The 20832-nt window shown below is 50.1% G+C and overlaps 9 protein-coding genes across 9 annotated transcripts; 5 read left to right on the top strand and 4 right to left on the bottom strand.

The window, feature by feature from the left end:
* Nucleotides 1-524: 524 nt before the first annotated feature.
* On the bottom strand, nucleotides 525-1978 carry aspA (uncharacterized protein; the record flags this gene model as incomplete). Its single annotated transcript, XM_056716226.1, has 6 exons — nucleotides 525-759; nucleotides 817-1419; nucleotides 1472-1559; nucleotides 1628-1744; nucleotides 1803-1878; nucleotides 1958-1978. 6 exons carry the CDS (start codon nucleotides 1976-1978, stop codon nucleotides 525-527), a joined length of 1140 nt encoding a protein of 379 aa, XP_056563848.1.
* Nucleotides 1979-2594: 616 nt separating this feature from the next.
* On the top strand, nucleotides 2595-4002 carry N7489_010478 (phosphatidylinositol-3,5-bisphosphate binding protein HSV2; the record flags this gene model as incomplete). Its single annotated transcript, XM_056716227.1, has 5 exons — nucleotides 2595-2703; nucleotides 2799-2837; nucleotides 2927-3012; nucleotides 3070-3426; nucleotides 3481-4002. The coding sequence occupies 5 exons, from the start codon at nucleotides 2595-2597 to the stop codon at nucleotides 4000-4002; spliced, it is 1113 nt and encodes a 370-aa protein (XP_056563849.1).
* Nucleotides 4003-4232: 230 nt separating this feature from the next.
* On the bottom strand, nucleotides 4233-5137 carry N7489_010479 (IST3 family RNA-binding protein; the record flags this gene model as incomplete). Its single annotated transcript, XM_056716228.1, has 2 exons — nucleotides 4233-5016; nucleotides 5082-5137. The coding sequence occupies 2 exons, from the start codon at nucleotides 5135-5137 to the stop codon at nucleotides 4233-4235; spliced, it is 840 nt and encodes a 279-aa protein (XP_056563850.1).
* A 375-nt stretch (nucleotides 5138-5512) lies between these two features.
* Nucleotides 5513-7428, top strand: N7489_010480 (dynein family protein; the record flags this gene model as incomplete). Its single annotated transcript, XM_056716229.1, has 6 exons — nucleotides 5513-5681; nucleotides 5771-5941; nucleotides 6000-6382; nucleotides 6445-6538; nucleotides 6598-7208; nucleotides 7276-7428. 6 exons carry the CDS (start codon nucleotides 5513-5515, stop codon nucleotides 7426-7428), a joined length of 1581 nt encoding a protein of 526 aa, XP_056563851.1.
* A 487-nt stretch (nucleotides 7429-7915) lies between these two features.
* N7489_010481 (spermidine synthase) lies at nucleotides 7916-9669 on the bottom strand (the record flags this gene model as incomplete). The annotated part of the gene is made up of 3 exons (XM_056716230.1): nucleotides 7916-8317; nucleotides 8374-8680; nucleotides 8732-9669. 3 exons carry the CDS (start codon nucleotides 9667-9669, stop codon nucleotides 7916-7918), a joined length of 1647 nt encoding a protein of 548 aa, XP_056563852.1.
* Nucleotides 9670-9965: 296 nt separating this feature from the next.
* N7489_010482 (uncharacterized protein) lies at nucleotides 9966-10701 on the top strand (the record flags this gene model as incomplete). Its single annotated transcript, XM_056716231.1, has 2 exons — nucleotides 9966-10104; nucleotides 10247-10701. The coding sequence occupies 2 exons, from the start codon at nucleotides 9966-9968 to the stop codon at nucleotides 10699-10701; spliced, it is 594 nt and encodes a 197-aa protein (XP_056563853.1).
* Nucleotides 10702-11853: 1152 nt separating this feature from the next.
* Nucleotides 11854-16075, bottom strand: N7489_010483 (uncharacterized protein; the record flags this gene model as incomplete). The annotated part of the gene is made up of 7 exons (XM_056716232.1): nucleotides 11854-11975; nucleotides 12068-12347; nucleotides 12411-13457; nucleotides 13510-13545; nucleotides 13608-13755; nucleotides 13816-13886; nucleotides 14543-16075. The coding sequence occupies 7 exons, from the start codon at nucleotides 16073-16075 to the stop codon at nucleotides 11854-11856; spliced, it is 3237 nt and encodes a 1078-aa protein (XP_056563854.1).
* A 593-nt stretch (nucleotides 16076-16668) lies between these two features.
* N7489_010484 (ubiquitin-associated-like domain-containing protein) lies at nucleotides 16669-19383 on the top strand (the record flags this gene model as incomplete). The annotated part of the gene is made up of 7 exons (XM_056716233.1): nucleotides 16669-16755; nucleotides 16811-16879; nucleotides 16931-16967; nucleotides 17023-17160; nucleotides 17222-18451; nucleotides 18507-18967; nucleotides 19024-19383. The coding sequence occupies 7 exons, from the start codon at nucleotides 16669-16671 to the stop codon at nucleotides 19381-19383; spliced, it is 2382 nt and encodes a 793-aa protein (XP_056563855.1).
* A 345-nt stretch (nucleotides 19384-19728) lies between these two features.
* Nucleotides 19729-20532, top strand: N7489_010485 (putative nuclear distribution protein RO10; the record flags this gene model as incomplete). The annotated part of the gene is made up of 2 exons (XM_056716234.1): nucleotides 19729-19960; nucleotides 20129-20532. The coding sequence occupies 2 exons, from the start codon at nucleotides 19729-19731 to the stop codon at nucleotides 20530-20532; spliced, it is 636 nt and encodes a 211-aa protein (XP_056563856.1).
* Between the last annotated feature and the right edge of the window lie 300 nt (nucleotides 20533-20832).

Here is a 20832-nt window from a genome sequence, read left to right on the forward strand (position 1 = left end):
CACGAACGCAAAAAGGAAAACAAGAGAAGAGGGAATATTGCTGCGCTGCGGACTTTGGACAAGAACAGGAGAGGAAGCAGAGGAGATGAGGAAATAGAAATGACACAGCAACATATGACGGTGGTAGCTGGGATGTGACGGAAAGGGAAAAAGAAGACAGGAGGACCTGGACACGGCGGAAAACATGTGCTAGAAGGGGAACGCGAGCGAGATGTATCGAGGCCGGGGATCCGGAAACCAGTAAAAACAATTCCCAACTCGACATAGTTCAGGCTCCCATTGGAAATGAGAAGCATTGCACCCACAATTCGTGACCGGAGTGCTGTAATCTATGTTGAGGTGGCCCATCCCCGCAGAGGTAAGAAGAGAAGAAAAAAAAAGCTATTAACGTGAATAAACAGTCAATATTATCCCATAAACAAAAGCCAACTTGTTAGTGCCATAAAAAGTCCATGCTGGCACAAACGGTATCACATTGCGAACTGGCGCCCCGCTGAATGAGCTGTATCGTCGACAGGGTATATCTAGGCCTCTCCGTTGGCTCCTTCCTGGGTTTGCTGCTCGCGCTGCATGCGAGCCTCGATCTCTCGGAGCTGGCTCTCGCGAGCCAACAGCTCCTGTCGCTTCTCAGCAATCTCACGCTGTACCTTGATTTCAATCTCACGGAGCTTCTCCTCCTCGCGGCGGAGCTGCTCCTCCTTGAGACGGACAGACTGGTTGGCAAGATCCTCGGGGTTCATAGCAGAATCATAGCTGGGGCTGCTCCATGCGTTAGCGGATTGATCACATAAATTTCTAGCACCAGGAGAAACGTACCCAGAGCCACCATCAACGCTCTTGCTGAGCTTCTCAGTACGGTAGTTCTCATAGAGGAAGTCGTGAGTGATCTCCTTCAGGTCAGCCAAGTGGCTGTGGAGCAAAGCGCTACGGATAGCCAAGAAGTCCGAGTGACGAGGGTTCTCAACCTCGACGACACCCCATGGGTACTGGCGCGCGCGCACTTTCCGGTTGTCAATCTCAACAAAGTCTTCCGAACCGACGATAGCGAAGGGCATCAGTCCACGGAGCTCAGCGTTCTCCTCCACAGTGTCCTCATCATCCTCCTCGATGTCGTAGGGGAAGTTGTAGACGGGAATGCGGTAGTGTTCAATGTCCTCCATGATCAGCTTCTTGGACTCGGCCAATTCGGCGGGGGTGAGTGAGTCGGCCTTTCCAATGACAGGAATGACGTTAACTCGGGGAGAGAGGCGCTTCATCAATTCGATATCGAGTTCACGTAGACCGTGGCCGGTGGGTGTGATGAAGTAGAGCAGCACATGCACTCGGTTATCCCTGAATCGAGGGTTACGCTTAATTCGCGACTCCTCTGCAAGAATATCATCGTATTGGCGCTCAAGGTAACCGACAATCTCGCCGAAGCTATCCGAAAAGTCAGTCCATGAACATCTGTCGGGTAACTGTGTGTACGTGCCTGGCCTCGTTGTCAATCTGGTCACCAAATCCGGGGGTATCGACGATGGTCAGGGAGATGCGGGTTCCTTCCTCATCCAACTCGAGCTCTGCCATCCCGGTGTCAGTATTGATAGCTTGAGATAAGCGCCGTGCGCGGGGGACGATTTCAACTGACCGACAGTCACGGGCTTGATACGGACACCCTCCTCAAGGTGAGCATTGGCAGCATCATCGGCGTCCTTGCCCTCCAGAACCTGCTTGCCGCAGAGAGTGTTGACGAATGTTGTGCGGCCTGTGGAAAGGAGACCCGATTAGTCCCCGGAAGTCCTGTAATTCGTTTCGAAACATACCTGTTCCACTGGCGCCGCACACCATCAAACAGAATTGGATTCCCTTCTTGACATTCTTCTTGCGACGAATCTTGATCTACCCGGAACGAGTACGGGCATGCAATTAGCTTGGGAAACTTTTTAGGAAGGAAGCTCCCAATAAAATATGTACATACCGCGTTGAGGGCTGACGACATTGTGAGTTAAAGAATTAAAGAAATGTAAGAAAACGAAGACCAAAGGAATTAATAAAAGAAGAAGGGTGTGAAACTTGGCTCTCCTGAGAGTCTGGAGAGAGTAGGGGGGGGAGGAAAGACAGTTCGTGTTTCCCCCTTTCCCAAATGGGCGGCCAATCACGGGACAGCTCTTCTTCTCCAGTCTGTTACTTTACTTCTACAAAGCTCTTGATCTGTCCCAATGGATTACTGGATGTAGGGGAAAAAGGGGAAATGTAGTATATTGTCAATTATACGGGTATTCCTCATATTCTCCATGTACAATATTGCCATCATTCCCATCCACCAACATCGAACATCAACTCAGGGGTTGAGCAAAGTGGGTCGTCGCTGGCAACCGTATGATTACCTAATTCACCGCCTGAGGTGTCGAAGTGGATCTCGCCCGCATTGCTCTTATCGATTAAGGAAGCTCGGGGATTCCCGGACATCCTGTGAAGGCATTTGAAGCATTATAACCTGAAAAAGATCATTAATTCAATATCTATTAAGGGCAGGGGGCTACTTATACAGAGTCTACCCACATCTATCTATTTGGCCAAGAATATCCTTTCCCATGCTTCGTTAACATACAGCAATGAATACCCGCCAATCTATCGATGAGTCCACCGGGCCATATTCACTCTCTGCAACATTTAACCATGATAACAGCTGCTTCTCAGTGGGCTTGGACACGGGATTTTGTGGTAAGGAATGCTTGAGTTAGCTGTCAGGAGAACCTTGGACGAAGCTAGCTTAAATCGTGAACTATGGAGCTCAGGCTGATGAACGACCCGAACAGTATATAATGCCAACCCTTGTGAGCTCAAGGTCTTAAGAGGTAAGCGAGTTATTGTCAAGTTGATAATGTGCAAATATATTGAAGTACTTACCCTGACTGTCTTATTCGCACTTAAGATTTCAATGCAGGCATTGGGGTGGCGGAAATGCTTGGCCAGTCGAACTACTTGGCCATTGTCGGGGGTGGTAAGAACCCCAAGTTTCCACAGAACAAGGTAAGAAATTATTACCAGCACAATTTGCGAGTATCTTAAACTCACAGACACCCTTAGTTGGTTATATGGGACGATGCCAAGCAGAAAGCGGCCATCACGCTTGAATTCCGCACCTCCGTCCTCGGTGTCCGTCTCTCCAAATCAAAAATTGTCGCTGTTTTATTGAACAGTGTCCATGTCTTTGCATTCTCCAACCCTCCCCAGAAACTCTCGGTCTTTGAGACCTCCGACAACCCTTTGGGGCTGGCCTGTCTTGATAACAAGTTGCTGGCCTTCCCAGGCCGGTCTCCGGGCCAGGTCCAAATGATAGAGCTGGAGACCGGCAACATCAGTATTATACCCGCCCATAGCACCCCCTTGCGGGCTATGGCCCTGAGTCCCGATGGAAACTTGCTGGCGACTGCGAGCGAGGCCGTGAGTACTCTTACACTGCAATCATCTAGGGGTAGATTATTGACGCCTATATAGGGGACTCTGGTTCGTATATTCGCTACGGGAAATTGCACGAAACTGGCAGAATTGCGCCGTGGTGTTGACCACGCAGTGATATTCTCAATTTCCTTTTCGCCGTCCAATACTTTACTGGCAGTAACATCTGACAAATCGACCCTCCACATCTTCGATATCCCCCACCAACAACCCGCTCGTCGCAGTCAGTCGCCATCACCGGCATCCGAGGAAACATCTAGCCACAAATGGGGGATCCTTGGCAAAATTCCCCTGCTTCCCCGTGTCTTCTCTGATGTTTATTCATTTGCCAACGCACATTTTGAGATTGGCGAGCAAGCCAACCTGGGCTCACCACATGTGCCACCGATCGGGTCACCATATGGTCGGCCCCAGAAAGGCCTCATAGGCTGGTGCGATGACCACACTCTGTTGGTAATCGGATCCGGAAAAGAAGGGCGCTGGGAGAAATTCGTGATTCGAGATGGCGAGGAAGGCAAGAGATATTGTGTGCGGGATGGCTGGAAGAGATATCTCGGTTGACAGAGATTCCCCAGTCTGTCATAACAAGGGTAGTATATCGCACAGCAAATAACGAACACCTTGTCCGCAGCACAGCTCATCACCAGCACCAAGCACGGATTGCATCATTGCTGGACTGGGAAACTTTTGATTTGCCAGGGTGACGCAGGTCACAATGAGAGAATCTCGGCAAGAAATATGGGTAGCACCGTAGATAACCTTAGAAGACTTTATCATATCTCATATATCTTTCAATGGCGGCGATCATGCCTATCCCGATCACTTCGGTGTCTTCGGGACTCGGGCGAGCGCGATTTCCTCGGTGACCGGTCCCTTCTAGATTTCTCTCCTCTTTCGGATGACCTATGGCGAGATCGTCTGTGCCTATCTGGAGAACGATCGTCTCGGTGTCTCCGCTCGCGAGGAGAACGGGAGCGGTGTCGCCGGTGGTGGCGGCTTGACCGTTCTCTGCTGTCGTCGCGGCGGCGAGACGACTTCTTGGTGCTATTCCACAACTGGATTGCAGTAGCGACTTCTTCTTTCTTCTCCTCGATGAGGAATTCTTTCATCGGGTCTTCCTCGTCATGGTTCCGAATCAATTCTTCCAGCTCCTTCTCTTCCTTCAGCATCGGCCGCCTGTCTTCTATTTCGGCTCTCCTTCTCCGGTCGTCATCCTTGTCCTTCTTGTCCTCGCTGATAACCGGATCTCCCATCAACCTGGCAACATTGTCCTGCTCTTCTTCGTCATCCTTCCGCTTGTAGCGCGCATGATCTACTCGAAGCAAACGGCCCATGACAGTCGCACCACCTAGGTTATCCACAGCAAGATCTGTGCTGCGCTGGTCCTCATATTTCAGAAAGGCAAATCCCTTGCTCTTGCCTGTTTCCTTGTCACGGACTAGATTGACATGCACCGGTTCTCCATACTGTGAGAATATCGTGATAATGTCACCTTCAGATAGATCAAATGGAAGTCCTCCGATGTAGATATAGGCTGTGTCGCGGTAGTCTGCGTGCCATGATGCCTCTGGGGGTCTATAAAAGGTAACACTGTCAGCGGGGAAAAGAGCTTTTGGGCACTTCACATGAGCTCGACTTACATCGCATGCTCAAGCTCACGCTTATTGAGCGCCTGGACCTGGCGAATAGAATTCATTGGGGGAAGTGTGTGAGAGAGAGCAGTTCCAAGATGTGGCAGAAGTTGGAGAGGAAGAAATGTGGAGCCCGCGCGGAACCGTAATAATCAATTGTTTACGGAGACGCACCTTTATAATGCAAACTAGCCCCCTGCTCGATGTGCCAGAAAAAGACCTCCCACTCTTCTTTTTTTCGTGAGTTGTAATCGAAGACCCTTTCGCAAGTAGGGTTGTTTTCAACTGGGCCTTCATTTATCCATCTTCCTCGGGATTCCCCTGACCCGCGACGCTGCTTCGCCTTTCTCCCCCTCCGCCTCCACATTTCCACGCGCACAATATTTCCGCTGTGCTACGGTAGAGACAAACATTTTGGAAGGGTGAATGCCCTTTGAGGCATGGTGGGACTAGACACGATGTCCTCCAGTCCGAATCCCGGGTCGAAAGCGGCCGGAACGAGCAGTCGGCCAACCAGCAAAGATGGCTCCAAGAAGAACATTTGGTCCTCTCTATTAGATACTGTTGCCAACGGCAAGCGCTTGCCTGAGAAGAACTTGCTAGTGCTAGGTTAGTACCTGTTTCCTCCGAGCATCTCAGTCCCGCCCATCCTTATTGCCTTTCGATTCTTGGACATGTCGCTAATAGCTCGATGATAGGTGGCACGCCGGACAGCCAAAGGGAATTTCTAGATACTTTCTCCGCGGACACGTCTGCAGACCCTAGCTTAGCAAACGATAAGCGGAAAGGTAAAGGGAAAACACCGCCAATCGCCAATCAGTTTGCGCTTGGATACACATATCGAGATGTCCTCGATGCGGATAAAGAAGGTACATGGGAACTGCACTCTTTACTAGTTTCAGCTATGCTAACGCTCTTCTCGTGCAGATACTCTGGCCCGCGTTTCGGCCTACCTCCTGTCCGAGCCGTCTCCGTCATTCGCGCCTCTCCTCAAACCACTCCTGACCCCCAAGTCCGTCCCGGAAACGCTGGTTGTCATCCTGATGGACTGGTCAGACCCATGGACGTGGGTTCGAAGGCTAAGGGAATGGACGCGTCTGCTACGTTCTGTGCTTGTTTCGCTTGACGATGAAACCAAATTCGTTATGGAAGAGACCATGACGGAGTGGCGCGATCGTAAAAGGGGAATTGATCCCAGCTCTGCAGCTGCAGGCGGCATATCAAACTCAAGCGGTCCAGTTACAATACCTTTAGGACCTGGTGAATGGGATGAAGGCCTCGGAATCCCAATGTGTGTTGTCTGCCAAGGGGTACGTAAACTATCCTCCAGAAATCAATTGCTGGTGAAGCTTTGCTGACTTGACTTTCTCAGGCGGATAAGATCGAGAAATTGGAGAAGGATCACGGATGGCACGAAGAGCAGTTTGATTTCGTTCTCCAGTTCCTCAGAACGATTCTCCTGAAGCGTAAGGACTTTATTACCCTGTGTTTGGCAATTCCGGGCTTCTTTCTAACCGCCAGACAGACGGCGCATCGCTCATCTATACTACCCCATTCCTTGCAAACTCTCTTCAGGGCCTGATCCATTCTTCTCTGGGCATACACTCTCTATTGAAAAGAGAATCATTAAAACATAATGTGATCGACCGAGACAAGATTCTGGTGCCAGCCAACTGGGACTCATGGGGTAAGATCCGGATTATTCGGGAAGGATTTGACATGGAGGGAGTGTCGACAGCGTGGTCAATTGAGATCCAGGACCCTCCCGAGTCAATCTATCAATCCACAGACGACAACCCGCAAAGCGAGAACGGTCTAGCAGAGGAAGGTACAAGTGCGGTGACGATGTTCGAACAGACGATCACCGATCCCAAACGAGGCATAGCCAACCCTCACGGCAACACGACCAAGATCGAAATCGAGACCACCGACCTCCAAGACTTCTTCGCAACCCAAGTGGAGAAACTGGAAGAACTCAAAGCCAAGGATGAGAAGGAGAATGCAAACCAGCCAACCCCCCAACTGGAGATGTCTCCCATGGCCGACGAAGGCAAAGTCAACGATCACATCGGCCCTGTACAATTCAACATGGGTGGAATTCAAGTGGACGCCGATGATATGTTGAAAAAGCTTCGGGTAAGCACCCGGCCAGCACGGCGTCATCACCCTCCCCAACCCAGGATATAGCTAAATATTACCCCAGGACCGCGAGGCTAGCCGAACCATGAAGAAAGAGAGCCCGTATGCAGGCACCGGCGGCAATGATGAGAAAGCGCACAATCAAGCCCTGGCGAACTTCTTCGCTGGCCTCGTCAAGAAGCCTGGGTCCAGTCCCCGTGGAAGCCCCTCGGCTTGATTCATTCTTTTCTCACTGTATTTTAGTTCTTTGTGCGTACATAATACAGAGGCCGGGACTCGCCCCTGGCGCTGGGCCGGGTGGTTTGATATATGGAGATGAAAGGGCTATGGGGAGGCCTTTGACTGTGATGGGGAGGCAGTCACTCTGTTATTCTAGCAGTGGATGGAGGTCCCGTGGCTTTTCGGCAGGTGTTAGATAATGATACCAATAGTTATGAAGTCTGTGATTGTTAGTCTACATGTCTTCCCAGCAACACGGAGGACGAGACAAGTACGGAGTAGATTCGCTCTTTGTTGGAGTTATAACTGTTAAAACACAGCGCCAGAATGCTTCCTAGTAGAACTAAGATTTTTTTTTTCCGTAGTCTATTTTACTATTATTTGGTAACCAATTTTCCTGTACAATCCTCTGACATAGCTAGCAAATATAAAACCCAGATCAAGAGTAATTCGATCTCAAATTTTGCTCAACTTCCTTTCAACACTTACCAGTTCTCCCATACAGCATCCGGCAAAACCTTCCGCATAATAGCCCAATGCTTGAGAGCACTGCGATCCTGGAACTTGTGCAATCTTCCAACCTCCTTCGCCCACAGAAGAGATCTGCCACCCTTGGGCCAAGTGGAAAACATGGCAGTGTCAAGTTCGTGCTTGGGAACAAGATAGCTTTCGCGAGACCTGCTGCGCAGGAAGTCCGCCGGGACAGGGTCGCGGAATTGAACCGGGGTGTTGGAGCTCTTCTTGCAGAACAGAACCATGTTGGTGAAGTCGGTATCTTCGTCCTCTCCGGATGGCGCTTCACGGAAGATGCGGCAAGATGGGAAGACGGCCGTGATGGTGCGGACGATAAGGCCGGTTGGGTAGAGGGTCAAGTCACCGGCGTAGTTCTGGCGTTTATTCGTTAGTGTGTGGTTAACTTGGATTGTTGATTGGTGCGACTCACAATGGCAATGGCACCGTCTTCCTTGAGGAGCGCGGAGAGGCCTGAGAGGAACTCGTATGTGAAGAGTTCAGCGGGCTCGGCGCCTCCGGTGAATACGTCATGGACGATGTAGTCGTACTGGGGTTTATTGGGGGAGGACTCTGCTTTCTTGACGAATTTTACGGCGTCTTCAATGACGGGGATGTGGTTTGGCGGAAGGTTGAAATACTGAGTGGCGAACTTGTGCACCACAGGATCGATCTCCACGATGGTAGTTTCAATGCCATGTTTGATGAGCGCAGAGGGTGTTGTGCCAATTCCAAGACCACTGTTTCCTGTCAGTAAACCGGGCGAGTGATGCGTTTTGAATGATTCTTACATGACCAGCGCCTTGCTGTCTGCGTCAACGCGGGGAACGCCATGATCCGGCTCAACCAGACGGACAGCCTCGAGCATGGCAAAAATTGCATAGATAGGATCTTCCACCTCAGGCCGGTAGCCTGGTGCCAGCTTGGTCCACTGTCCACCGAGCAGACTGTGATCGCAACGCATAACGCGGAACCCGTCATTCTCGTTTTCCAAAACAGAGATGTATCCAGTGTAAGCTTCCTGTCGTGCCAAAAGAGAGTAACCTTCGTGCTCAATTGCAGAATTGACACCACTGATTCCAGCGAAATGGACGTTCGAGGTCACTGAGAAAATTATAGAGGGGATGGCCAGGACCAGCCATTTTGACGGAATGAGCGCAGAGTAACAGGCGGCGAGAAGCATTTGCATACCCACTCTGGTGAAGAAAACCGAGGTTCCAACAATCCATGAAAGAACAAAATGGGCGATGTGCTCGCCAGCCGAATAGAACACATATGTACCGATCAAGGGCACATGCTCAACAATCAGGTCACCCTGTGCTTCAAGTCTCAAAGCAGTCTGGATTTGCTTTCCGGCATAGGCTACGGTCAACAGCACTAGAGGATAGTAACCGCAGAGTTCCGTGACCACCGGGCCTGTGGGGTTGCCAATCTTGGAGCTTTGCTGCTTGATGAAGTATTGGAGTGTCGGAACCCAGAATGCCAACACAGGGAGCATGAAACCACCGAGACGACCTAGACGCTTGAGAATCTTATCTTTCAGTAGCCATCCGACTCCGCCGGAGATGGCCACTCCAAAACTATGGAAGATATGCGCTGCGTAGGAACCATAAGTTGGAGACAAGACAAGCTTCGAAAGGGGCGAGTAGAAGGCAAGCAGGATCAGCAAAACCACGCCGGTAGTGAACCGCCGGGCATCAATGTGCTGCAACATGTCCTGGAGAGACATGATTCCCAGCTGACGCAGTTCTTGATATAAAAGTAATCAACCAAGATAGCGCATCTGCAAGCTTGTTAGCAACCTGAAACTGTGTCCTTTTCCCCCTTATTGCAGTTGACATCCAATGAATAATAAAGATGTGTTTGAAATCAGATCCCCGACTTACACGTTCAGAACAGACACATATCAAAATAATCTTCAACGAGAAAAAAGTTATTGCGGAGATGAAGGCAACTTTTGCCGCCGAGCTCCGCGTTCCCAACTTCCTTCTCCTCTCCACCTCCACACTCTGAAACACACCGAAGATGCCACATTTCCCCAAGGATTCCGGGTTTTCAGTCAAAGATGCATCCAGCGCGCAGAACGCTGTCAAAGTCAAAAACCGTCGCAAGCGGTATCTGGACTTACATCCAGAATACTTCTCAGCGGGGCTTGAGCTAGCCGGTCCGCCTGCTCTCTTCTCTCCCATTGCCAGTTGATTATTTTATACATTGCTCGGCCTGCTTTATCGCTGGTGCCAGCTGGATTTACATACAGAAGCGAACAAAAGAGAAACACAATGCTAATCCTGCTCGACTCTCCACAGACCCGTTACTATACGATCGCCTCATCCGCCGATTCCAGACAGCACAAGAAAGAGAGGCCGAGGGGCGAGCGAAGGGGTTCTCAGGTGTCTTAGAGACCGACCTTCTACGGTCCGAGGCCAAGATTGATGCGATCGCAAACCCAGACCCTAACGCTATGATGAGCTACACCCGCGGCCCAGATGGGGAGATCCTCGCCGAGGACCGTGATGAAATACCTCCAAATAAGGAAGAAGGCGAGCGGCTCTGGCGGTGGGAGATGGGATTGCGTTTCATGCAAGGCAATGACATTGATTTCGATTACAAGACGGTTGATGAAAATGACGACCTCGACGATCACACGGATGAGCAAGACCAGTATTTCGAGGATGAGGAGCCTGAATGGGTGGTTGACAGCACTCGCGGGGACGACGCTCGCCCAAATCTGCAGGGTGAAACAGGCATTCAAGATTTCTAGATTTAGGGAAAAAAAACTTGTTGCAGTGTCTTTGACCTGTGGGTTACAGCGAAGTCTGCTCGCTGGCTACACGTGATGCTATACAATATTGCCAGTGGTCTGTCGACTACCTCTGAAGTATCCCGCCCTCGGACGGCCAAAAAGAGGGACTTGGCCCTGCTTTCGAGTCTCCTGCCCCATCTACGGGTCTCTGTTCGTCGTTGTGATGTGGATGTGGCGGCACGATCTAATATTGTCTGCGATGGCCGCTGGTCGCAGCAGGTGCTCGCACTCGCACTCGCACTCGCACTCACACCATTGTTGAAAGCCTCGGTTCTATGGGACGTTCCGGGTTGGACAATATACGATTGGTCGAATTCCATAGCTGGTCCACGCGATCACTCTTTAGACTCGACAACAAGCGTCGGCCGCTATGGCCTCTGTGCTTGACAACAGACCTTGTGGGATTTGAGTACCTAGGTCCACGGGTGATCTGATGTATTTATCAGATGATATCAGGGACGTTCCAAGGTTATTTGTAGGAAAATACCAGAGTCTTTCCATTCTTATGTCTTTGGTACCTTTCAAGTTCTAAGTACTACATTGTGGATTTGTCTACTGTCGTAGTTCCCCTAGCCCTCTTTATAAGGCCGGGCCCCCCGGACCCCCCGGACCCTGAATCAGCGATTATCAAATCGCGTACATTCCAATCAGGGCGAATGCGTTTGTCGTTTGTCGTTGCCTACCCTTTTTTTGTCGCAGCCTTAAGCCACTGGGAAATTATAAATACCTGGTCCTGCCCCCTGAACTTCCTCTTCTTCTTTCTTTCTTTCTCCATCCTAGTGCAGGTGCTTTACACGTATCAGTGAGGAGAAATCCGAGATCGTGTTTTTGCTAGTTGAAAACTACCAACCTGACCGCTTCAAGCAAGCCTTAGCGCATGCTTGGGAATTTTTGAAACCACACTCATCAACTCCTTGACTCTTCGAGTCCTCGAGTTTGAATTTTTTTTTCTTGAGGGTGACGGATGACGGATGTCACCCTCAAGTACATGTACTTTAGGTCTTTCCACTACTTGTAACTCAGTATATACAGCACTACATAACTATGTACAAAGCACTCATCAACCTAAAATCCACGTAAAAGTCAGGCCTTGTCCTTTATGCTGGCTATTCATGCAGCGCACTCGGTCAAAAGTGCAATGGCCGTCTCTCTGAGCTTGAACTTCTGAATTTTCCCGCTTGCTGTCTTGGGGAAAGACTCCAAAGGGCCCAAAAAGAAGACATGCTTCGGAACTGTAAACAGACAAAACATCAGCTCAGCCCCCGCGACAATTGTCAGGATAGTTCAAAAACGACGTAAAGCAGTTGCCTAGGATACGACTTACTAAGATGGTTGCTGAGCTTTTCACGCACCCATTGCTGGATCTCCTCAGCAGTGACTGTATTTGAGCTGTGGTCCCGAGGAACAATGAAAGCAGCTACTGCCTCGCCATATCTCACGTCAGGGACGCCGACGACCGACACGTCTGCAACGCCATTGTTGGCTAACAAGCAATTCTCAATCTCCAGGGGGTGTATGTTCTCGCCACCACGGATTATCAGATCTTTGATCCGTCCGGTGATAGTGATATATCCATCTGGTGACATGGAAGCTTCATCTCCAGTCTAAAACCCCGGGGTCAGAGGAAACAGCTTTACTCGAGACAACAAATAGAAAATTGAACTCACATGCATCCACACTTTGCCAGAATCATCCGGAATCATCACTTCCGCTGTCTTTTCTGGATCGGCCCAGTATTCCTTCATCAGCAGGTACCCGCTGACTGCCAACTCACCCCGTCTCTCTATGGGTAGAATTACGTTCTTGTCCACCGGATTCACAATCTTTGCCTCGACATGTGGCATGAGCTTTCCGACAGAGTAGATCCGCTTATCAATGGGATCATCAGTCGTTGTCATAGCCGAGACGGGACTTGTTTCCGTCATTCCATAACAAATAGTCAATTCGGTCAAATTCAGTACCTTATGCAGCTTTTTCATTATCTCGGCAGGAATACTGCTTCCGGCAGCGATGCCCGTGCGAAGATGTTGGAATCCCTCGCTGGAGACTTCTCCTGTCTCGATCAAGCTTAACTCCTCGAGAAACATTGTCGGTACACCATATAGCGCGGTACATTTCTCTTCTTGGACAGCCTCCAACGCAGCACGAGCATTGAAGGATTCACTGGGGAAGACGATGGCTGAGCCGTGGGTCGCTGTCGCCATATAGCCTAATATACTGCCGAAGCAATGAAACAACGGCGGTGGGCAACAGATAATATCATTCGGCGTGAGAAGCATGCGGTCACCAATCTGAGAGCCATTATTCAGAATGGAGCGATGGGTGAGGCATGCAGCCTTGGGCATTGATGTGGTTCCTGAGGTGAACTGGATATTCACAGTTTCATCCGGCGAAAGGTTTCGAGGAGGAAGCGGGCTGCCGTCTACAGTAAGCTGGGACATAATAGATGCATACTGCGTCAAGCTCTTATAGGACGATATATCCACGCGGCCTTCGGAGTTGTCGACCATAATGATATTTCTCAGAGACGGGACAGGTGCGGACTCCAACTTCGACTTGTGGAGGTCTTCAACAAGGTCATTGAGTAAAGGGACATTGCTGCGTGGCTTCTTTCGTGGCAGATTGGACTCTGTGCTGATTAGGAGATGACTGGCTTCCAGGTGACCCAGGGCCGCAATCACTTGTGCAGTATTGAATGACGGGTTGAGCGGAACCTATTGGATTATTAGACCCAATGATCCCGTGGCAATGAGAGGGCTGACCTACCAAAACGGCACCAAGTTTGAATAACGCGTATGTTGCCTTGTCACGGATATTAGCCTCGCTCTTTTCTTCCTACCCATTTCCGCGGTCACCCAACATACCACAGCGTATTCCATCGAGTTCCCAAGCATGACTCCAACCCGCTCACCCTTCCCAACACCAAGTGACTCCAGCCCCCGAGCGAGAGAATTGCTTCTTGTGTCCAAGGATGCATAGGTTGCCCGATCATTCTGATGTCTTGAGACAACCCTTGACAGTATAGTTAGTATCTCAAGTCTCAATTGTCCAATCTTGCGACACGGTTCTCACGCTGTTCTATCTCCGCATTCCGCGACAATCTTGGCGAAGTGTTCGCCAACTGTGGACTCGATCAAGGGCGGCTATATTGAAAGTACTACTGTCAGAGACATACTGCACGCCATTGTTCTTGGACAGCGGATACTCACACCTGATGTCCCCCGTGCATAGCTCTCTGTCAGTAGCCCCCTCTTAACCAAGGATGGTTGCTGAAGGATTCTCTTTCCTCCGAACGCAGATCTTCGACAGGATACACGACCTCTTAGGCCAAGCCCGGTTACAATTCCGCTGTAGCTCATGTTCTTATTCCAATGCTAGCTTGACCAAGGTCTCATGACTCTGATGGCTGCAATTGGCTGTATCGACCGAAAAGGGTACTACAATATGTAGCAATTAATCATAAGGGGAGTTGGAAAGGGATTCAAGAGTGCAAAGGCGGAGTAGGTCCGCGGCATAGCTTTCCCCGCACTTTTAGACGTGCGGGGATCCCGAGGAACTAAATCTACATTGGCCTTGGGATGTACAACATATTAGAACAATGAAAAAAAAAAGGAAAAAGAAAAGAAAACACTGCTAGATCTATATTCATTCTTTGCTATCAAAATCAGTCAACTCCGAAATTCAAAATGCATAACCTATGAGAGGATTGGCCTATTCCTAGTTAGGGCCCAGAACCATCACAGTGCCCGCATAGACAGTCAAAGTCTTTATTTCCCCAGTAGTTAAAACCATAGTTAACAGTAATCTCTTCAAAGGGAAGAATGTCACGAATGACATCAACTGTGCAAATAACTCGGTTTCCAACGGTGCGAGTTTTGAACTGCGTCGAGGGCTGGCACGAGTGGCTAATGTAGCGGGTCCAGTTGCCAAACTCGTGGGGGCAAATCGTACACAAAGTGCGCTTATTGGGTCCAATTTTATCATCGTCTTGATCCAGGGGATAGACATCCTCTACGGGACTGGGAAGGAGCTCACCCATGAATATATCGAGAGTTTCACCATGCTTGAATCTCGACAGCGCTCGAACACCAGTACCCGTATCGGGGTATTCTCGCAGTTCAACCAGCTCTCCTGCGCTAGTTGGCAAGCGGCAATCACAAGAAACAGTGCTGCCACATACACAGCAAGCACTTCCGACCTTGGTGGGACTGCCATTGGGTGTATGGCGAAGCGTCGGGTCCTGTTCATTGCCGCCCCACTTCTTGGGATCATAGATACTCTCGTTAATGTGTTTCTGCAACTTGCCGTTATAGATGGGCTCCTTCAGCTTACCATCAAGCGTGATAACCGTGTGGTGGGGGTGGTCGACTTTCCACCTCATGTATGTCTTGATATCGGATTTCATATCTGGAAGCCCTGGGATGGGGTAGTCCTTGTGGGCATAGAGAATGTTACGCCACTTCAGGGCACGGCTATGCGCAAAAAGTTCAATACTCACGAAGTTCTCTTGAATCTTCTGGAGCAGGAACCCCCAGGTTCTGTCGCTGGCTCTTTTGATGCTGCATCGGAATGCTTCACTATGGGAACAGATAGCAAACATCTTCCATCCGAGCCCAGTAACAAACTCGAAGAACCTACTGTTAGGTGTGACGGGTTGGAACTCACCATGCTCCGCCTTCAAGGATTTCACATGGGACATGTAGTAGCCGATCTCCCGCTCCACAAATCCTCCTGCGAAGACAAGCATGTTGGAAAAGGTCTCTTCACTACCGGAAGCTTTCTCTTTCGCAAGTCTCTCGAGATTGCAGTGGGCGTTGATATCATAGTACACGGCTTGGGTGATATCAGTAGCTTCCTTGTTCGCCGTCTGGTTCAGAGCGTCTTCAGAGCCCCAGGGTGGGAAAAGCTTCTCCAGGTCGACAGGAGAAAAGGGAGTCTTTCCGCCGGCCTTCCTCTCGGTGGTCTTCTTGGTGATGGTCTTCTTGGCCTTCTGGACCTTGTTAGTGGTCTTGGTGATGGTCTTCCTGGCCTTCTGGACCTTGTTAGTAGTGGTCTTGGTGATGGTCTTCCTGGCCTGCTGGACCTCGTCAGTGGTCTTCTTGGTGATGGTCTTCTTGGCCTTCTGGACCTTGTCAGTGGTCTTCTTGGTGATGGTCTTCTTGGCCTTCTGGACCTTGTCAGTGGTCTTCTTGGTGATGGTCTTCTTGGCCTTCTGGACCTTGTCAGTGGTCTTCTTGGTGATGGTCTTCTTGGCCTTCTGGACCTTGTTGGCGGTCCTGCCGGTATTGACTGTGCTAGTCGTGTTGTTTGCTTTGCTGTGGGTTGCAGCCATTGTGACTATATAATAAGACAATTTATGAAGGCTTGTAAAGGTGGAATTGAAATGCTGGACGCTGGATGATGTGTTGTTTCGAATGTGTGATGGTTGATAATCTGGCGCGGAAAAGAAGGGTCTTTATACTCGCTCGCCTGGGCTCTCATTCCAACCCGAGTGCTATTGTACTATTAGACACTGCTTTGTTTCAACCATAAATAGTATTGTGGTATAAAGACCCGGAGTAGGCCATTCAAGCACCCGAAAGAGAAACAATGTGTATCCATTGTGAACGTGGACTAGTCCCACACATGAAACTAGATAAACCTGGAACTGAGAGCTGAAAGAAATGGGAGAATGGCCGTGTATTTTAGGCTCAAAGAAGTGAAGAATCGAACCAGGAGAAGCAGAAGTACAAAGAGACGCAAATAGCGGAATGACGCTTGGCGTCATGTGGTGGGGAAGCTCCGTTGCGACACTTTGTCTTTCGTCTTTTCTTCCTCTTCTCCCAACTCTTCTGCCTTCATTTGCTTTGTTCTATTTGCTTTTTGTATCTCTTGTCATGCTTGTACATTGATCCATTGATTTTCAGTTCCAGCGCAGAACCAAACATGGCCTCCGAACCGACCGAGGAAGCTATCGCCGACTTCGTCGGCTTCACAAGCACGACGCGCGAGCAAGCCATCGACTTCCTGAAGGTAGGAAGCTGCACCTGGTTGATAAATATTTTCTCCCCTAAATCATCTCCTACAGGCAAACAACCTCGACTCACAGAAAGCGATCAACGCGTACTTCGAGGATCCGACGGGGTCTCAGCTCAAGGTAAATTTGGTGACGCGCAGCAACTCCCGGCTATGATCTAACATCTCAAAGCCGATACCTACCTACTGGAATGATAACAGAAGCTCTTGTAAGATTACCTACTTATCCGAGTTCGGTTTTGCAATTAACATACCCCGCCCCAGCATGGGACTTTGCCCAACAGGACAATGCGCCACCAATTCCAGCGACAGCACCGCCCTCTCGTCCTCCTTCCCGAACGGACATACGCGGCCCAGGACAAAATACTGGATATCAAGATTCCATTGGGACCGCTCCGAAAGGTATTATGATCTTGACATTTCGACTGCAAGAGGCATACTGATTTGCGATTTGACAATGTAGAAGGTTCTGGACAAGGCCTTAGTCTGGCGGAACGGGAAGAAAAGGAATTACAGCAAGCCGTTGCTATGTCATTGAATTCGGAGATGGGACAGCAGGAAACCGGGGTGACATTGCAGAAACAGCCGCAGTTCAGCAAAGCAACTCGAGACCACTACGAAGAAGGTGCTTGGGCGATGACCTTGTTCAACACATCTTCCGAAGAAGTCATGATTAGCCCAGATCCGGAAGACCGCAAAAGAGCGGAGGGCGAGCCTGCGTTCATCCGCCCCAACCCTGAGGGCATTTACCTCGGAGGGCTTTTGACAATTCTCCATAGTATTCCCCTCGCACGAGAAGCTTTGCTCCTGCGGAACAAACCGCTATTTGACTACGGCCATGACCCGCAGTGGTGGAATGGGCAACCGATTAACCTGCCAAAGATCGTTACGGTGAATGATGGCAAGACCGGGGATGACGACTGGGATGATATCATTCACGAAACCCAGCGGCTGATGGCTTTTATGGATACAACGAAACGTGCTTTTGGCAGCAGCGGCAGCTTGGCAAAGATCAACAGCATGTCATCCTTATCAGCAGATTCGGAGGAGGTCGTCACCAGGTTTTTGGAAGCATGGCATGGTGCAGCCATTAAGGCAGATCCTGAAAATCCACTGGCAACCATATTCACATCACATGCATACAGGAAAGAACCTTTCCACGAGTTTTCTGAGCCTGATAGCAGGGAACTCTTCACTTTTGAGCCTCCTGTTGAGCAGGACAATGACCAGACACTCTATGACGTTTTGGATTCTGCTTTATGGGGTGACAGACCAGGGAAGGAGCTCGATGACGCATGGCTTGAACATTTAGCAGAGGTGCTAGTCGTTAGACTCGATGCTCTTCAAAAGCCAAAACCTGTGGGCGTGGATATTCATTCTGTGTTTTATCCAGATCGGTATCTTAGCAGCTGCCGAGATCTTGCTCGTGAATTTCGTGCAAAACGACAGCAGATACAGGGAGATGTATTGAGACTCGAACAACTCATTCATCGCTACACCATGCCACGGGACCCCGTGGGGAGCTCGACGATCACGGAACTCCTCGAACAAGCTGCCCAGTCGGTGGCAGTGGTTGCGCCGGGGCAAATGAGCGAGCCTGATCAGTCCAGCTCTGGAGCGGCAGATGCAGAGACAACGCGAGTCGCAGAAGAATTGAGAGCAATTTCGACAAACATAGAAGCCAAGCTCAAAGGTAAAGACAGCCATTACTACCATACCCATGCTGTTGGCTAATAACCCGAGCGCAGAACTCGAACTTAGGAAGCAGAGTGCCATGAAGTCTCTCCGTGAGATATCAAAGACACTTACCGAACCTCCCAAGTCACCTTTTGAGCCCCCTGTCTACAAGTATACGCTACGAGGCGTATGCACCGAACCACATGTGACTTACGTTTTATCAAATCCGAAAACAACTGCCCCAGGGCACCTGATGGATATGGACTCGGAAACTGAAAAAAGCAATGACTACCAGTGGTGGCGTATCAGCTTTTCGGCGGAAGATGGAAAAGCCCGACAAGCCGAAAAACAAAAAACCCAAGGCAACACTGCAGCCACACAGGATGGCGAGGTTGTGGGCTACACTGTTCGAAAAGTTCAAGAGAATGAAGTCCTCCAAGCCGCGCGTGAAGAGTGGAGCTCTGTCTTACTTGTCTATGCAAGCGAGAATGCTGTGAATGCACAAGTGGATCCTGCGCCGTCACAGCTTCAGGTGAGACTCACAGTCTTCCTCAGATAGTTCTAGAGTTTTCGGCTAACTGAAAGCAGGGCTTCGTGAACAGAGACAACGATGCTTTTGGGGACGAATTTGGGAATACCCCGACCATAATCTTCAGTGACCAGGAAGATTCCGGGGCGGAGGCGAACAATGCGGAAACTCAACACAAAGGACAACAGCCTGATATGTCAGAGAAGGCAACAAAGGTGAATGTCTTTGACTATGAAGTCTCCGGGTTCGATGACGAGCCAAAATCCAGCCAAGAGATGCAGGAGAAACCTGGAGCGAGTCTCCTGGGTCATCATGCCGCCGCAACTCACTCCACGGCGCCTATTGGCCCACAGACAGACTCAGGGTGGAACAGTGCTGACAATGAAGAAATGGCGCATCATCTAGGGCATGCGAAGTAGCATTGAATGAAGCATGCGGGGAAGCCTATGAATAATGAGTGAATGATGAATATGTAGATACTGTAGAGCAATGTCAAGCTTCGGCTATATGTCAATTGGTCAGACGGTATTGGACACCCAAATCCTAAGCATCGATCTTACAAGAAGAATCCCATATTATAGCAGACCGATCCTTGCATAAAAGTCTCCTGAGGTTATGTACGACGTACACTTTGTAGTATCCAGGTACAGCTAACTGATAAGCTTGTCCCCACATTTTGCTATGTTTGCACCTCACCAAGCTCCTGGCACCCTTTCTCAGTCAATCTCGCAATTACCCCAATTGGTCTCTGATCTCTACAAACCATGGCCCTCGAAAGTGACGCAGTGGCCGGGGCCACCATCGAGCTCCTCGAGGCGCGCCTACGCCGCCTCACCTACCTCCTCACCGGCGCCACGGACTGGACCGGCGTCCCTACCGCGCCCGAAAAGCCCGCATCCCTCGACGAGACAGTCACCCGCCGACTAGCGCGGCTAGAATCAGAATTAGAACGGCTTAGTCGAAGTGTACCAGCCGTACGGGATGTTCTACAACTCCGTATGTGACCAGTGATGGTGTTATTTACACGCGCATTACCACCGCCACGAACCCGCTCATTCTTACCCTCTCCCTACCTGAATTCTGATTCTTGACATCTGCATAATCGACTCTCCACTATCCTGCGAGCCATCTTATCCGATTCCACACTAACACAAATCCTACCAGACGACCGAAACCCCGACCTCTTCCAAACAACACCACCCCACGAAATCCCCGAAGGCCTCACAACCCAAACCCTAGCCTCAATAGTCCTCTCCTACGCCACTGCCTTCCCTGAAACCGCCTCGCGCCTTACATCACTAAACGACCTCCCCGTGCCGGATGCGCAGAGCTCCGCAGCACTAATCGACCTGCAGCCACAGCTAGACCGGCTCGCGCAGACGCAGAGCGAGCAGGCAGCTGAGATCTCGGAGCTGCGAGTGCGCACGGCGCGCGTGCTGCAGCGCTGGTATGACGTCGGGCTTGTTGGGAGTGGGGAGTGCTGGGCTGAGTGGGAGGGGAGACTTGAGGATGTGGAGAGAGAGATTAGGAGGGGGGAAGTTGTTAGGAAGGGGAGGGAGGAAGCTTAGAGGGGAGTCTTTCGGGATGGTACTGTTTTGGATGATATTATGGGGAGCAACTGGAGGGGTGTGATGTCTCTGGCTGTTGCTGTTGTCTGCGTTTTTGTTATGATACCTCTGATTTGGGCGCGGTTTTTTTTTATAATCTCGAATAAGCGCATGGGATATTCCTACGAAGTACATAAGTTTAACATATGTATGTATGTACATACGTATATATCTTGGTATTCGGGTTTACGTCTGAGGGGAATATGGTCTCCAGCTCAGTCAAGTCAAGCTGCGAAGTTTATACAGTCTAGCATGGCATAT

Source organism: Penicillium chrysogenum, assembly GCF_028827035.1.
Source record: "Penicillium chrysogenum strain IBT 35668 chromosome Unknown utg000005l_segment0_segment0, whole genome shotgun sequence".
Lineage (NCBI taxonomy): Eukaryota > Fungi > Ascomycota > Eurotiomycetes > Eurotiales > Aspergillaceae > Penicillium > Penicillium chrysogenum.